At 43.6% G+C, this 17917-nt stretch overlaps 1 protein-coding gene across 4 annotated transcripts in view; it reads left to right on the top strand.

The window, feature by feature from the left end:
- LOC118391431 (nipped-B-like protein B) overlaps positions 1-16349 on the top strand; it is a 68810-nt gene extending 52461 nt beyond the window's left edge. For all 4 annotated transcript variants that reach the window (XM_035782820.2, XM_035782819.2, XM_035782821.2 and 1 more), the window contains exons 21-47: positions 10-110; positions 4117-4246; positions 4337-4419; positions 4566-4698; positions 4854-4997; positions 5107-5193; positions 5857-6080; positions 6185-6287; positions 6411-6509; positions 6617-6763; positions 7522-7656; positions 7781-7879; positions 8019-8072; positions 8374-8482; positions 8648-8784; positions 9156-9296; positions 9413-9661; positions 9742-9832; positions 10005-10178; positions 10453-10643; positions 11187-11294; positions 11431-11631; positions 11773-11919; positions 12134-12498; positions 14443-14617; positions 14848-15063; positions 15245-16349. In XM_035782820.2, the coding sequence (XP_035638713.1) occupies positions 10-110; positions 4117-4246; positions 4337-4419; positions 4566-4698; positions 4854-4997; positions 5107-5193; positions 5857-6080; positions 6185-6287; positions 6411-6509; positions 6617-6763; positions 7522-7656; positions 7781-7879; positions 8019-8072; positions 8374-8482; positions 8648-8784; positions 9156-9296; positions 9413-9661; positions 9742-9832; positions 10005-10178; positions 10453-10643; positions 11187-11294; positions 11431-11631; positions 11773-11919; positions 12134-12498; positions 14443-14617; positions 14848-15063; positions 15245-15607 (4206 nt within the window). In that variant the 3' untranslated portion in view covers positions 15608-16349. The remainder of the gene's footprint in view (positions 1-9; positions 111-4116; positions 4247-4336; positions 4420-4565; positions 4699-4853; positions 4998-5106; positions 5194-5856; positions 6081-6184; positions 6288-6410; positions 6510-6616; positions 6764-7521; positions 7657-7780; positions 7880-8018; positions 8073-8373; positions 8483-8647; positions 8785-9155; positions 9297-9412; positions 9662-9741; positions 9833-10004; positions 10179-10452; positions 10644-11186; positions 11295-11430; positions 11632-11772; positions 11920-12133; positions 12499-14442; positions 14618-14847; positions 15064-15244) is intronic.
- The last annotated feature ends 1568 nt before the right edge of the window (positions 16350-17917 follow it).

Here is a 17917-nt window from a genome sequence, read left to right as displayed (position 1 = left end):
CCCCCTCAGGTGTTCTCTCGCTATGAAAAACACAGGCAGCTCATCCTGGAAGAGATCTTCACCTCTCTGGCCAGACTACCCACCAGCAAACGCAGCCTCAGGAACTTCAGGTAACTGCACCGACAGAGAACATGTGCCATGAGAGACCACATAAATCAGGAGTTCTCAAGGAGAATTTCAGAAATGCTAACACTGAACCCAAACCAGCTGCGCGCGTGCGCCAACGTGCGCTGTCGTGCATAAATTTATTTTGCCCCCCCCCCCACACCAAATGCGATCACGACACGCAGGTTAAAATATCAACAAATGACATTAATTTGGGGACAGGTCGAAAATCATTAATGTATGGCAATTTAGGTAGTTAGCTAACGTTAATTTGTCCTATTTAGCTAGCTTGCTGTTGCTAGCTAATTTGTCCTGGGATATAAACATTGAAATGTTATTTTACCTGAAATGTACAAGGACCTCTACTCGGACAATTAATCCACACATAAAACGGCCAACCGAATCGTTTCTAGTCATCTCTCCTCCTTCCGGGCTTTTTCATCGTTTAACTTATATGGTGATTTGCATCTAAACTTTCATTGTATTATCACAACTACCGGCAAAACAGTTTGTCTTTCAGTCACCCACGTGGGTATAACCAATGAGGAGATGGCACGTGGGTATCTGCTTCTATAAACCAATGAGGAGATGGGAGAGGCAGGACTTTCAGCGCGATCTGCGTCAGAAATATGAGTTCTATTTTATCCGTTGTTGTCGCAGACACTCGTTGGCGCGCGCGAGCAGTGTGGGTGCAATAATTGAATAACATGGATTTCTAAATTTAATTTGCGACGCTCGCGCACGCGACGTGTCCGGTCTGGTCAGTATGTTATAATGTTATGAAACCATTTTCTTGTTCTTTTCAGAATGTTTATCTAGTTTCAGGTTTCAATGTCACCTACCCAAAAAGAGTGAAATGCCATTCTTGCTATCGCTAAACCGAACAATGCCGTAATCAATATCGATGTAGCACTAAAAATAACATAAGGTAGAACAAGAACGCGCTATATCTCACCCATCTACACACAATACCCCATAATGACAAAGTGAAATAAAAAAGAATTGGTGGAAATGTATTGAAAATGAAATACAGAAATATCTCATTTATGTAAGTATTCACACCCCTGAGACAGTACTTTGTAGAAGCACCTTTGGCAGCAATTACTTCTGAGTTTTTCCGGGTATGTCTCTAATAGCTTTCCACACCTGGATTGTGCAACATTTGCCCATTATTCTTTTCAAAATCTTCAAGCTCTGCCAAATTGGTTGTTAATCATTGCTAGACAGTCATGTTCAGGTCTTGGCATAGATGTTAATGTAGATTTAATTCAAAACTGTAACTCGTCCACTCTGGAACATTCACAGTCTTCTTGGTAAGCGACTTCTGTGTCGATTTAGCCTCGTTTTAGGTTATTTTCCTGCTGAAAGGTGACTTCATCTCCCAGTGTCTTGTGGAAAGCTGTTCTTAGCTCCATTCTATTTCTTTTTGCCCTGGAAAAACTCCCCACTACTTAACCTCTCTGGTACAAGTGGGATGCTAGCGTCCCACCTCGACAACAGCCAGTGAAATTGCAGGGCACCAAATTCAAAACAACAGAAATCCCATCATTAAAATTCCTCAAACATACAAGTATTATACAACGTTTTAAAGATAAACTTCTTGTAAATCCAACCACAGTGTCTGATTTCAAAAAGACATTACTGCGAAAGCACACCATGCAATTATGTTAGGTCAACACCTAATCACAGAAAACCATACAGCCATTTTCCAGCCAAGGAGAGGGCTCACAAGTCAGAAATAGCGATTCAATTCATCACTAACCTTTGATGATCTTCATCAGATGGCACTCATAGACTTCATGTTACACAATACATGTATGTTTTGTTCGATAAAGTTCATATATATATCCAAAAATCCCAGTTTACATTGGCGAGTTATGTTCAGAAATGCATTGTTTCAAACAAACATCCCGTGAAAGTGCAGAGAGCCACGTCAAATTACAGAAATATTCATAATAAACATTGATAAACGATACAAGTGTTAAACATACGAATAAAGATAAACTTCTCCTTAATGCAAGGCTTTACAGCGAAAGCACACTTTGCGATTATGTTAGGTCAGCACCTAGCCACAGAAACCCAAACAGCCATTTTCCAGCCAAGGAGAGAGTCACAAAAGTCAGAAATAGCATTAAGATTAATCACTTACCTTTGATGATCATCTGGTGGCACTCCCAGGTCTCCATGTTAGACAATAAATGTTTGTTTTGTTCGATAATGTCCCTCTTTATGACCAGAAACCTCCTTTTTGTTTGCACGTTTTGTCCAGTAATCTGAATGCTCAAGGCGCGTGCACTAAGCCCAGACGAAAAGTCCAATAAAAGTTAGTAGAAACATGCCAAACGATGTTTAAAATCAATTGTTCGGTTGTTTTTGTCATAAATAATCAATAATATTTCAACCGGACAAAAGCTTCATCAATAGAAAAAGAGAAACGATCAGACGCATGGCTGATGTCTGGAAATTTCCACTGGCCACAGATTGAAAGTGCTGTATCTCCCTCATTTTTAGAGTAAAAGCCTGAAACAATGCCTAAAGACTGGCCACATGTTGAAGAAGCCATGGAGCTCGTGAACTGGGTCCTAAAGTCTTTGTATGGTGGATAGGCTTTCAATGGAAAAACAGCCTTTCAGAATAATAGTACTTCCTGGTTGGATTTTCCTTGGATTTTCACCTGCCATATCAGACAGTTCATATCAGATATTATTTGAACGGTTTTGGAAACTTTAGAGTGTTTTCTATCCAAATCTACTAATTATATGCATATCCTATCTTCTGGGCCTGTGTAGCAGGCAGTTTAATTTGGGCACGCTTTTCATCCAAAATATGAATGCTGCCCCCTACCCTAGTGAAGTTAATGATTACATACCCATAATATGATGCAGCCACCACTATGCCACCATGTGGACTACAGGAAAAGGAAGTCCGAACACGCCCCCATTCACATCGACGGTGCTGTAGTGGAGCGGGTCGAGAGATTCAAGTTCCTCGGCGTCAACATCACCAACAAACTATCATGGTCCGAACACACCAAGAAAGTCGTAAAGAGGGCACGACAACTCCTTTTCCCCCTCAAGAGACTGAAAAGATTTGGCATGGGTCCCCAGATCCTCAAAAAGTTCTACAGCTGCACCATCAAGAGCATCCTGACCAGTTGCATCACCGCCTGGTATGGCAACTGCTCGGCCTCCAATCGTAAGTCGCGGCAGAGGGTAGTGCGTACGGCCCAGTACATCACTGGGGCCAAGCTTCCTGCCATCCAGGACCTATATACTAGGCAGTGTCAGAGGAAGGCCCAAGGGATTGTCAAAGACTCCACTCAACCATAGTCATAGACTGTTCTCTCTGCAACCGCATGGCAAGCAGTACCGGAGCGCCAAATCTAGGTCCAAAAGTATCCTTAACATCTTCTACCCCCAAACCATAAGACTGCTGAACAATTAATCAAATGGCCACCGGGACTATTTGAATTGATTACCCCCTACCTACATGTACAAATTACCTCGACTAACCTGTACCCCCGCACATTGACTCGATACTGGTACCCCCTGCATATAGCCTCATTATTGTTATTTTATAGTGTTACTTTTTAAAATGTCATTAAATATTTTACTTTAGTTTATTTAGTAAATGTTTTCTTAACTCTCTTCTTAAACCGCATTGTTGGTTAAGGGCTTGTAAGTAAGCATTTCACTGTTGTATTCGGCACATGTGACAAATACATTTGATTTGACTAAGCACTCACCCCTGTGGGGCCCCCGTGTTGAGGAACAGCGTGGCTTCCCTCACCACCTGGGGTCGGCCCATCAGGAAGTCCAGGATCCAGCTGCATAGGGAGGTGTTCAGTCCCAGGGTCCTAAGCTTGGTGACGAGCAGAGAGGAGACAATGGTGTTGAACGCTTAGCTGAATAGCATTCTCACACAGGTATTCCTCTTATCTAGGTGGGGGTGCAGTGTGGAGTGCAATTGAGGTTGTCTGTATGTGTATTTGTCTATATTGTGCGTCCCTAGGCTGAACAGCAGTGATAAGGATGGGGAGCCCATGTACATCCAGATGGTCACAGCTCTGGTGCTTCAGCTTATCCAATGTGTGGTGCACCTCCCAAACAACAGGGACAGTCACGACGAGTATGATAAGAAGGTAGGTTAGGGATGGCCGACTGGCCTAGGAATAATCTTATGGACATCTTCACCAAATACTTTTATTCACAATTGCTTGCTCTTTTCCCAGGTGGACCAAGATGTCCTGATCACGAACTCTTATGAGACGGCAATGCGAGCAGCTCAGAACTTCCTGTCCGTCTTCCTAAAGAAGTAAGATGATCTCTCTTAACAACCTTTCATTATTTCCACAATCAAACTAGATTAGAACTGTTAGAATAGAAAATGGTCTAAGATGTCTCTTTATGATACTGTTAGCTCTTTGACCAAGCCTCTGTGTTCCTCTGTCTGTGTTTCAGGTGTGGCAGTAAGCAGGGAGAGGAGGACTATCGCCCACTGTTTGAAAACTTTGTCCAGGACCTGCTGTCTACGGTGAACAAACCAGAGTGGCCAGCTGCTGAGCTTCTCCTCAGTCTGCTGGGTCGTCTACTGGTGAGTCCATCCGTCATAGCTAAACCGTTTAGTTATTGGTCAGCAGTAGAGCTGTTGATACAAGCACATGGGACTCCTCTGGTGAGTGGGGTTATTTGCTGTTGTGGAAGGAAAAGCAGCCTGAATGACACTCTTCTCCCTATCCTCTGTTCCAGGTGCATCAGTTTAGCAATAAGCAGACAGAGATGGCTCTGAGGGTGGCATCGCTAGACTACCTGGGCACCGTCGCTGCCCGCCTGCGCAAAGACGGCGTCACCAGCAAGACGGACCAGCGCTCCATCGACCGCATCCTCAGAGAGGTAGCTAGGCGTTCAGTCTGACCATAACAATCCTCAAAGTCAACTGTCATTCAAGATTTACACAGCAAAATGCTAACACAATGTTGTTGCTGTTTCGTTATCAACCTAGACTCAAGGCAATGATGAGACCCAGCAGCTGCAGAAGGCCCTGTTGGACTACATGGATGAGAACGCAGAGACGGATCCATCTCTAGTTGTTAGTGTATTTTTTGAACATACTGCAGTTATAGCTACACTATATTCAGTGGTGTAAAGTACTTAGCCAATGAAAAATACTTGAAAGTACTACTTACGTAGTTTTTTGGGGGTATCTGTAATTTACTATTTATATTTTTGACTACTTTTACTTCACTACATTCTTAAAGAAAAGAATGTACTTTTTTACTCTGACACCCCAAAGTACAGAAAAAGGGTCCATTCACACACTTATCAAGAGATCCCTGGTCATCCCTACTGCCTCTGATCTGGCGGACTCACTAAACACGCATGCTTTGTTTGTAAATGATGTCAGAGTGTTTTATCATGCCCCTGGCTATCCGTAAACTAAAATAAATGTAAAAAAATTGTGCTGTCTTGTTTGATTAATATTAGGATTTTGAAATTATTTATACTTTTACTTTTGATATCTAAGTATATTTTAGCAATTACGTTTACTTTTGATAAGTATATTTTAAACCAAAAACTTTCAGACTTTTAATCAAGTAGTATTTTACTGGGTGACTAACTTTTACTTGCGTTGTTTTCTATTAAGGTATCTTTACTGTTACTCAAGTATGACAATTGAGTACTTTTTCCACCATTGCCGTTATTCACATATCAGGTTTGAGATGTAACTGTTGATTTCTGCTTCTGCCTTCAGTTTGCCAGGAAGTTCTACATTGCCCAGTGGTTTAGGGACACTTTGACAGAGATGGAGAAGGCCATGAAGTCTCAGAACCAGCGAGGGGACGAGGACTCTTCTGAAGGCCAGCACCACGCCAAGGACATCGAGACCACCGGAGAGATCATGCAGAGAGCCGAGGCACGCAAGAAGTACCTCCGCAACATTATCAAGACCGCGCCCTCGCAGTTCAGCACACTGAGGTAGGACTCAATCCTCACTGTCCCACTGTCAGTGCTTCAACCTCAGTGTTTGCCTGTGTCTCTTTTTTTCAAATGCGTTCTTCTCTTCCTCTCTTCGCCCACAGGATGAACTCTGACACTGTGGACTATGATGACTCTTGCCTGATTGTCAGATATTTGGCCTCTATGAGGCCATTCGCTCAGAGCTTCGATATTTATTTAACACAGGTAAGAGTATGCGAGAGTGATTTGATTAAGTTCCTTCATGTGTGTTGTGAACCAGAGTGTGGTTAATTTGGTGCTCTAAGTGTGTATGGTTTGTAAATAATCCCTCTCGCTCCTCTTCAACAGATTCTGAGAGTGCTGGGGGAGAGTGCCATAGCTGTCAGAACTAAAGCCATGAAGTGTTTGTCTGAGGTGGTGGCTGTAGACCCCAGTATTCTGGCCAGGGTGAGTCTGCTCTACCCAACAATAAACCTGATGCACCTAAATATGCTCAGCCTTTTTGTCTGTGCATAAGTGTTTCCTCAGTCCTCATCATCTCCTTCTCTCATCAGTTGGACATGCAGCGCGGGGTCCATGGTCGTCTAATGGACAACTCCACCAGTGTACGCGAGGCTGCTGTGGAGCTGCTGGGGCGTTTTGTGCTGAGCAGACCCCAGCTCACAGAGCAGTACTACGACATGCTGATCGAGAGGATACTGGTAACGAACACACACCATAACAACACCTCAACAAGCAGGCTAACGCACATCTTTATACACAGAGACCGAGTCACAGCGGGACATTCACCCTAAACACAGCTGTGAAGTGCAACTCTTTGAGCAATACTCAAACAAGCTGTCAGATAGGATAACATGGCGCAGAACCCTTTCTGTGGGCTGTAGGAGGATGAGAAGGCATCCGCTCACACAGAGCAGTGAGAAATGGAACTGGGCCGATGACTCTTGCCACCTCTAGCTGAGGGTTCATTCCAAGTGTAAAAGTTCATTTAAGGTAATATCCTTTTCTCCACACTGCCACCTATGGCTCTGCTGGAGAACTGCAGGCTTCTCAAAGTAAATGAAGTGCCGATGAGAACCTATCATTTCTGCTCTACTCAACAAGAGTTACTCCGATTTTATCATTTTTTAAATATGAAATATATTTAATGTTTAACTTATTTTGGATAATATATATTTTGATCGCTTGTAATATAATTTAGAAAATACAGGGATAAGTAACCCTGGAGTGACATTGTGTAAATATGGTGGAAGTTGCCTTAGCATCAGCATCTGGGTCCTGTGTGGCTCAGTTGGTAATGCATGGAGCTGACAACGCCACGGTTGTGGTTTTGATTCCCATGGGGGATCAGTATGAAAAAGTACATCAAATGTATGCACTCACAACTGTAAGTCGCCATGGATAAGATCTGCTAAATTACTCAAATGTAAATGTATTAATTCTGCCCCTCTTTTTCCAGGATACGGGTATCAGTGTGAGGAAGAGGGTGATTAAGATCCTTAGAGACATCTGTCTGGAGCAACCTACCTTCAACAAGATCACTGAGATGTGTGTCAAGATGATCCGCAGGGTCAACGACGAGGAGGGCATCAAGGTGTGTATCTGTCTGCATCTGTAAATGCCTGTGTTTCATGTGTGAATGGATACGTCGCAGGGCTTCCAAAAGTTACCTGTCTTTGTTTGCATATTTCAAAATGTTGCACCGCTTTCTTCTTCAGAAACTTGTGAACGAGACCTTCCAGAAACTCTGGTTCACCCCTACACCCAATCACGATAAAGACGCCATGACCCGCAAGATCCTCAACATCACAGATGTGGTGAGTTCCAGGGCTCAAAGCTGAGCACAGAACTACCAAACAGACAAATAACTTTCCAATGTACATATCGGTCTGTGTTACTGTATTTTAGGCATGACTGTTCAACATGTCTTGACCTGATGACATCCATATTTCCTAGGTGTCTGCATGCAAAGATACAGGCTATGACTGGTTTGAGCAGCTGCTCCAAAATGTGAGTATTTTGAATTGTGTCTGTGTATTACATGGTAATAGTTGGCCTGGAGTTTTGTTCATAACTTTTTTTTATCATTGGCTCAGGTTTATTGATTATCACATGTAGGCCATATTTATGGTTATGGAGAGTATCAAGCACATGAAGTAATGCTGTTTACTTCAGGTCATCCTTGAAATGTCTGTACTGTGACTTATTTATCAGTTTTCTCTAATGAGAGCTGTTGCAAAGGAGTTCAAGACAGACTTGTGATGGTTGTGTGCCTCATCTCACAACCTCCCCCTACTTTATCCCTGTTTAGCTGCTGAAGACAGAGGAAGATGCCGCCTATAAGCCAGCCAGAAAGGCCTGCGTTCAGCTGGTGGACAATCTAGTGGAACACATCCTAAAATATGAAGAGTCTCTCACTGGTATGGAGCTCACTCACAGCTATCGTTGGTGTACTCACCGTTTTGATTTTAAATGGCCAGTTATACTGACACATGAATGTACTGTTGATTATGATATGATGAACTCTCATGGACTGTGAGAAAGTCCAGTTGAGTCTGAAGGAAGGATCTGTGTTTGTGTTTCAGACATTGAGAACAAGGGGGTGAATTCCAACCGTCTGGTGTCCTGCATCACCACCCTCTTTCTGTTCAGTAAAATCCGATCCCAGCTGATGGTCAAACATGCCATGACCATCCAGCCTTATCTCACCACCAAGTGCAACGTAAGGACACTTTCTCTCCTCAATTTGTATAAATTTACTGTAGTTATTGTGAAGTTTTTTTTCTTCTGAAATAAGTAATTGGATATTGTGCCAGGTGTAAAAGTTCAAGGCAAAAAACGTCCACTTGATTTTACAGAGAGCTCTAGGGCCATCTAGTGGTTGATCGTTGTAGGTACAAGTTTTATACAACAACATGACCAATGGGGTCAAGCTTCGACTCACAACATAAAAATCTCTCTAGCTGTATCAATTTATTTTCTTTCTTTAACCTTTATTTAACTAGGCAAGTAAGTTGAGAACAAATTATTATTTTACAATGACGGCCTATGCCGGCCAAACCCTATCAATATGGATTTCTCTTGTGTTTCCAGACCCAGAGTGACTTCATGGTGATCTGTAATGTGGCCAAGATCCTTGAGCTGGTGATCCCTCTGATGGAGCACCCCTCTGAGACCTTCCTCACCACCATAGAGGAAGACCTGATGAAGCTCATCATCAAATACGGCATGACGGTATGTCTCTTGTAAAAGCTACAGCTTGTACCCAGGTTCAATACTAAAATAACTGAAGGAACAAATAAAAGGTGTTAAAATGCTGTTTTTAGTTATTCAGTAATCTTGTTTCTCAGGTTGTACAACACTGTGTGAGCTGTCTTGGAGCTGTGGTGAACAGGGTCACTCGCAACTACAAGTTTGTGTGGGCTTGTTTCAACCGTTACTATGGTGCCCTGACCAAGCTGAAGACCCAGCACTCTGAGGACTCCAACAACCCTGTTCTGGCTGCTAACAAACCGGCCTTGCTGCGCTCGCTGTTCACTGTGGGGGCACTCTGTCGCCACTTTGACTTTGACGAGGAGGAATTCAAGGGCCCCACAAAGGTCGGTCCAGGAAGACTCATTTTTCTTAACATTGTAATGACCAACTGTTCTTTTTTTTAAAGAACATTTGTGTGTTGTAGGTTGTTATAAAGGAAAAAGTGATGGAGCTTTTGCTGTACTTCACTAAGCATGAAGATGAGGAAGTTCAGACCAAGGCCATCATTGGTCTAGGTAAAGCTCACCTCACCCTACCACAGACCATGTGTTGCTCTAACAATGACCCTTCTGTATTGGTTTTGCAGCACCTTTCACATTTCTGTCATTCATCACCAATGGCTTATTTCCCTGGTCCCTCGGTGTTGATATCCCTCTTTCTCCCTATCCACTTTTCTCCATTCTCCAGGCTTCCAGTTCATCCAGTACCCAGGGCTGATGTTCATGCAGGATGTGATGAGTCTGTACAATGGCATCCTGTCGGACAGGAAGAGCTCTGTCAACCTAAAGATCCAGGTGCTGAAGAACCTGCAAACATACCTGCAGGAGGAAGACTCGCGCATGCAGGAGGCCGACCAACAGTGTGAGTCTCACCTCTGTGTCCATTCAATATAATATAGATGCTATTTACTCCAAAGTGACTTACAAAATGAAGTGCAAACATTTTTGTATTTGTGGCCCTAGCTCATTCATTCATATCAATACAGGTAGAAAAGAAGTCCACACAAGCACAGAAATATCTTCAAGTTGATAGAATGGAGCTAAGGATATTGGATGTGTTAGTTAGGGCATGCCTCCGTGATGTTGTTGCCTAGTGGCTAGTTTCCTAAATGGCTCTTGTCTTTGTGCGTCTGCAGGGAAGAAGCTGTCGAAGCAGGAGGACCTGAAGGAGATGGGTGATATCTCGTCAGGTATGAGCAGCTCCATCATGCAGCTGTACCTGAAGCAGGTGCTGGAGGCCTTCTTCCACACACAGTCCACCGTACGACATTTTGCCCTCAACGTCATTGCCCTGACACTCAACCAGGGCCTCATCCATCCTGTACAGGTACGCTTCCACCTGACAGTACACACCACTGGGCTACTCTTCTCAAACAAGGCATGCACATCACTCTGGTCAGTTAAATAATTAGAAAAGGCTCTGGCCTAGGGTGGTGTAGCGGTCTAGGCCGCTGCCTCTGGTGCACATCACCAGGCGGTAAATTAATTAATAGACCAATAAGAAAGAGTTCCAAACCTCTCTGCCAATAACAGTTAGTTTTAACTGTCTACTCAGGCCACTCCCAGACAGTCCTAGCTAAATTATTGCTTGAAAAATGACTCTTTGCCAAGAAGCTATTTTTGTTTCTTTTTGACCATTTGAATTGAAAACCATGACAGGACGGTACTAAATTGTTACCCCAGAAATGATTTAATAAACAGTTGCATTGAACCTTTAATATGTGTAACTGGACATAATGCTGTGCACAGGGTTTTTACTTAATTTAGGACTGGAATAAATAAGTGTTATTATGGGTGAAGTACCAGTATACAACCACGTGCTTCCACAGCTTTGTAATCCCTGTTGACCCAACCTCCTGTTTTGTTTCAGTGTGTGCCCTACCTGATTGCCATGGGAACGGACCCAGAGCCCACCATGAGGAATAAGGCAGACCAGCAGCTGGTGGAGATTGATAAGAAATACAGCGGCTTCATCCATGTGAGTGTTTCTGTCTGTAGACTGGTCTCAGGGTAGGAAGAGTAGACTGGCCTCTCAACAGGCTGGTAATGTGATCATCTATTGTACAGTATGTTATCAATGTATAGAACGTGTTTGGTTGTGTGTGTGTGTCCAGATGAAGGCCGTGGCAGGGATGAAGATGTCTTACCAGGTGCAGCAGGCTATCTGGTCAGCTAAGGGTACGGTGATCCGGGGTTACCGGCAGGACGAGACCACCTCCGCCCTCTGCGCCCACCTCTTCTCCATGGTCCGATCCAACCGGCAGCACCGACGAGCCTTCCTCATCTCACTGCTCAACTTGTTTGATGACAGCTCGGTGAGTTCCTCCTTCCCCCTAGACACACACTAAGAATAATCAGTATTATAGCAGTAAACATTCATATACAATCCTTATTTTTATAGACAAAATTAACAGTTTTGTGAAGTAATGTTTGGTATTGTGACTTTCCCCCTGCAGAAGATTGAGGTCAACATGCTCCTGTACATGGCAGACAACCTAGCCTGTTTCCCCTACCAGATCCAGGAGGAGCCTCTCTTCATCATGCACCACATTGACATCACCCTGTCTGTGTCCGGCAGCAACCTGCTGCAGTCCTTCAAGGAGGTAGGTGATACACACGTCACTATGTAGTGTTTGTCAGCAGCCTTGCCATAAGTACTTCAAAGATCACACGTAGCCACAAGTGCACAGGCTTGTGAAAACACTAACTTTTATAGACTTTTACAAGCTGTCGTGGGTTTTATATCCTATAACAATCCCTAACAATAGCCTTTGTTTGGTTGTGAATGACTGACTCACTCCTCTGTCCTCTCTGCAGTCCCTTCTCAAAGAGCCAAGGCAGCGGGAGAAGAAGTCGAAAGAGAGGAAGTACCAGTCAGAGGAGGAGAACTCATCATCATCGTCGTCATCAGAGGAGGAACATCACCGTCACAGCATCAGCTCCAACAGTAGTGACGAGGACAACGAGGTGGTCCACAGGCCCAAGAAGCCCAAACACCGGGCCCAGGCCCCTGTGGAGTCAGACTCTGACTCTGACCTGGAAATGGAGGACTTGGACAAGGTGATGCAGCGTCTGCCTGACAACCCGATCCCCTTGTTGGACTTTGCCAACGCCTCACAGGGAATACTACTACTATTGGTTCTAAAGCAGCATCTCAAGAACCTCTACGGCTTCTCGGACAGGTACGTCAATGCCAGGAGGAACACAACCACATAACATCTCACCTTACCGCCTCACTGGACATGAAAGACAGAGCTAGGAAGATCACAATATACTGATATGTCTTGTCTTTTTATGTTGCCATGACAATTTCTCAGTTAAAGTTGCACTATGCAGAAAACGCTCCGCCATTTCCTGGTTGCTAAAACTCTAATGAACTCATCAAAAAAAGAAACGTCAACTGTGTTTATTTTTTCGCAAATATTTACATGTGTAAATATTTGTATGAACATACGTTTCAACAACTGAGACATAAACTGAACAAGTTCCACAGGCATGTGACTAACAGAAATGGAATAATGTGTCCCTGAACAAAAGGGGGGTCAAAATCAAAAGTAACAGTCAGTATCTGGTGTAGCCACCAGCTGCATTAAGTACTGCAGTACATCTCCTCCTCATGGACTGCACCAGATTTGTCAGTTCTTGCTGTGAAATGTTACCCCACTCTTCCACCAAGGCACCTGCAAGTTCTCTGACATTTCTGGGAGGAATGGCCCTAGCCCTCACCCTCCGATCCAACAGGTCCCAGATGTGCTCAATGGGATTGAGATCCGGGCTCTTCGCTGGCCATGGCAGAACACTGACATTCCCGTCTTGCAGGAAATCACGCACAGAACGAGCAGTATGGCTGGTGGCATTGTCATGCTGGAGCCTGCAGGAAGGGTACCACAGGGAGGAGGATGTCTTCCCTGTAACGCACAGCCTTGAGATTGCCTGCAATGACAACAAGCTCAGTCCAATGATGCTGTGACACACCGCGCCAGACCATGACGGACCCTCCACCTCCAAATTGATTTCGCTCCAGAGTACAGGCCTCGGTGTAACGCTCATTCCCTTGACGATAAACGCAAATCCGACCATCACCCCTGGTGTGACAAAACTGACTCATCAGTGAAGAGCACTTTTTGCCAGTCCTGTCTGGTCCTGCGACGGTGGGTTTGTGTCCATAGGCAACGTTGTTGCCGGTGATGTCTGGTGAGGACCTGCCTTACAACAGGCCTACAAGCCTACAGTCCAGCCTCTCTCAGCCTATTGCGGACAGTCTGAGCACTGATGGAGGGATTGTGCAACTCGGGCAGTTGTTGCCATCCAGTACCTGTCCCACAGGTGTGATGTTCGGATGTACCTATTCTGTGCAGGTGTTGTTACACGTGGTCTGCCACTGCGAGGACCATCAGCTGTCAGCGCTGTCTCACAGTACGGATATTGCAATTTCTTGCCCTGGCCACATCTGCAGTCCTCATGCCCCTTTTACAGCATGCCTAAGGCACGTTCACTCAGATAAGCAGGGACCCGGGCATCTTTCTTTTGGTGTTTTTCAGAGTCAGTAGAAAGGCCTCTGTAGTGTCCTAAGTTTTCATAACTGTGACCTTAATTGCATACCGTCTGTAAGCTGTTAGTGTCTTAACGATTGTTCCACAGGTGCATGTTCATTAATTGTTTATGGTTCATTGAACAAGCATGAGAAACAGCGTTTAAACACTTTACAATGAAGATCTGTGAAGTTATTTAGATTTTTATGAATTATCTTTGAAAGTCAGTGTCCTGAAAAGGGGACGTTTCTTTTAGTTTGCCAAATTTCAGTTTGTGACAAAATAAGCTAGTATAGTGTAAGGGAATCATTGTACCATCTAAACCGCTGTGAAATAACTTTTCCATAACCAAAAATATTGTTGTTTCATCTGTTTGAAGCTAATGTACAATAATAAAATTAAAAGACGCAAAAAACAAATTTGAGAACGGGAAGCATAGAGCAGGTCTACAGCCTCTTTACTTGCTTTCAATTTGAATGATCGATCTATAACTGACATTTCTATGTGAATTTGGTCAGGTCGCCCAAAAGGTTACATATTGCCACTTTAATGAGGAATTAACCTAAATCCAACTTCTCCCTCTGCCTACTGAAGTAAAATCCAAAAGTACTCTCCAACGGAATCGGCCAAGGTATACGAGAAGGCGGTGAACAGGAAGGGTCACGTGCACTTCAGCCCTCACCAGACACTGGACTTCCTGACCTCTGACCTGGCCAACGTAGAACTCACCTACGACATCAAGAGGAGGATCGTCAAACAGTACCTAGATGTAAGAGCTCACTCTGACCACATTTCCTTTTTTTAAAGTCTTGAGTCGTTTAGTTTAGGGTCCTGTAATGGAGTTAAGGAAAATATGGATTGGAATTCCAATTTACTTCCTGAATTTAAACAGAATTGAACCAGATTGAGTTCCTTTTTGTACTTTGTAAACGGTGTGCATTAAATTAAACTAGCCATGTCTGAGCACAGCAGACTGGTTAACATTCTGGTCTCTCTCAGTTCAAGTTACTGATGGAGCATTTAGACCCTGATGAAGAGGATGAGGAAGGTGAGGCGTCAGCCAGCGCTAACGCCAGAAACAAAGCCATCACTTCATTGCTGGGAGGGCCCAGCCACCAGGACCACAAAAACCACCACCAGGACCACAAGAACCACCACCAGGCTCCTATAGAGACGGACGACGACGAGAGCGACGGAGATGAGAAAACCCCAGTGGTGAGCCCTAAGCAGCCTGTTATTGCACTGTCATACAGCTGTTATTGTCCCTGTTAAGGATTTATTAGAAGACTGATAACTGCCATGTTGGCTTCTTAAACCTATGTGCTCTCTCCAGTTCGTTGGATGTTGTAGTAAATGAATGCTATGTGAGGTGTAACACTGCTGTTTCTCTCCCCAGTCATCACGGCGGTCGAGGAAGCACGGCGACTCTGCAGAGGCATCAGGTCACATGAATGAGACGTTGGCCGCCAGGGACGTCATCGCCCTCTGCTGCCCCAAGTACAAGGACCGGCCGCAGATCGCCCGCATCATCCAGAAGACCAACACGGGCTACAGAGTGCAATGGATGGCTGGCTCCTACTCTGGAGTCTGGGGCGAGGCTAAGAAACGGGACGGACGCAAAACGGTGCCTTGGGTGGACACTATCAAGGAGTCTGACATTATTTACAAGAAAATCGCCTTGACGAGTGCACACAAGCTGACGAACAGAGTGGTGCAGACTTTACGGTCACTGTACTCAGCGAAGGAGGGAACTTCCTAATCGACTATACGGTTATTCTCAGACAAACTCTTTGCAGCCAAACTCTACTATGAGGATACAACGTTTTTCTAATACAGAAAAGACAAATATACTACAGACATGCAAAACATAAATGTAAGCACGAGATAGCAGAGAGAGAGAGGAGAGCAGGTATTGTGAACTTTTGGTCTGTGATGAACATTTTAATCTGGATCCAGGATATGTTTAAGTTAAACAGAAAAAACACAAGAAGGAAATGTTTGGATAACATTGCGTGGAAGCTCCTTCGCTGTTGTACAGCAACTCGGTTGTTTGATTTTCCCACTGTATCAAAGTTTAACACACAAAAAAAACAATGTTTATCTCTGACAAATTCTGTTTAAAAAAAATAATAAACAAAGTGAATGTTGGAAATTAGTCTGTTAATGTTCTAAATAAAGTGTTCTTGGAGTTTAACCTAGCACCGGTTGGATTTCTTTAGCTTAGCTCAGTTTCCAGGGAAGCTACTTTTAAAACCTTTACCTTTTCTTTTATGTTTTATTCCCTTTATTTGTTTACCCATGCTGTACAATGGAGTCTCTTGGATATAATTTATTCTGTTGAAAGCGAAGCGTGCAGTATCTGTGGCCTACATGCAGGGGAGTTTTTTGTAAATGTAGAATTTGATGTATTAGGTCAAAGGTCACCCAAGAGAGAAAAGGGATCCCCCAGCACTTCTGGCGGAGCAAATATTGCAATAAATATTTTTTACTTCTCTTTGTTACTTGTCTCGTTTGCAATTGACTTTATTTTATTTTTTCATGGGGATGGTGCGCCACCATGCAGTATCTCTTGTCAACTTGTAATTTGTTTGTAATTTTTGTTTTATTTTTAGATGTTGGTAAAGGCGACAGTATTTTGAATCCCTAGTAGTAGAATTGCAATATGGTCAATTTTGTCTTAGGTTGAATGTGGTGGTGTAGTAGTGCACCATGTTTGATTACCTAGGTGTCTGCAACTCAGAAAAATTGTAAATGCATGACTCATCAACTGTTTCAGAGAGGGCCTTGCAAAATGCAGGGATGAACACCTTTTGTATCTTGTTTCTGTATGCCACTGACAGTTTCTGTCATGAACTGGGTTGAGTAAGGTAAAACCATATATTGTATGAACCTGATGAAGGATCCACACAGGAAAAAATATTCAGAAAAATTTAAATATATGGCTATATACCCACTGTTCCGTAAATAAAAGGTTTATGCTGCATCTGACAGATGCTAAAGGCCAATGTGGCTAGCTGCCCATTTGGTTTCAGGCTTAAACAAGATCCTGGGACTAACTCAGTACCAGGAAAGGAGAGGCTTTCTAACATTTGGCATATGAGCTGCACCAGAGATACACTATATAATATATAGTCTCCGCCTTAACAATGGCAGTCTTTGGGACGGCAGGCGAGGCGGTCTGCTTATTGCTTTATTCCCACGTGGACAGATTTTGACGCGAGTGGACCCTCTTGCCACAGAACAATGAGCCAGATGTTTCACCGGATGTATAAATATGAAGCATCTGGTTGGCATTTCCACTCACCAAATAAAATGAGAGGAAGCACAGTGGGAGAAGTTGAGATAGATGGATTTTTGTCGACATTCTGTTATTTTCTCATCAATGAAACATTTGATCTTAATATAATTTTCTGTTCACAAAATTACAGAGTGGACTACGTTTTACAAAAGTTTCCAAAAAATCGCAGTTTATAATGCGGCCATGGGTGAATTGCGTTATTGAACACGTACACGTCACATAGTAAGCGTTCCCTAACGGAAATATTGAAATACATGCTAGAATGCGCCAATAGGAAGGATATCGCCAGCTTGTGCTTGGCTCTGCCCACTTCCTTGCTTGTTCTGCCCACTATGATTAATTTGCTCCAATTGGAAACGACAGGCTGTGGTCTATCTTGCGTTCGTTAAAAATCTTTGCTCTCGCTTCGCCTCTTTCACTCTAGCTGCAAACTATTTACCATGTCCAAAAGTATAGCTAAGACTCTGTCGCCACTTTAGTGGACATAAATTGACATTACAGTGTCAGTGATGCGACTGAAAAGTAAAATACAATTCGGAGTCGTGTTCGTTTGCGGAAAGAAAGATTAGGAAGATTTTTAAAACATCGGTTAAAGAGCGTGGTGGAAATTCGCCTCTAACGGGTAGACAGCTCGCCAGTTTGTAGTAATAAAAAGTGTGTGGGGGGATTAATGGGGAAAGAACACTGAGGTACAGGGAAATAATAGGGTTTGGGGATAAACGCCGAAAATAAGGTCTGACAGGCTAGGCTTAACACAGGTTTAGGATAATT

Source organism: Oncorhynchus keta, chromosome 12 (genome assembly GCF_023373465.1).
Source record: "Oncorhynchus keta strain PuntledgeMale-10-30-2019 chromosome 12, Oket_V2, whole genome shotgun sequence".
Taxonomy (NCBI): domain Eukaryota; kingdom Metazoa; phylum Chordata; class Actinopteri; order Salmoniformes; family Salmonidae; genus Oncorhynchus; species Oncorhynchus keta.
This window is presented reverse-complemented; position numbering and strand designations above follow the sequence as displayed.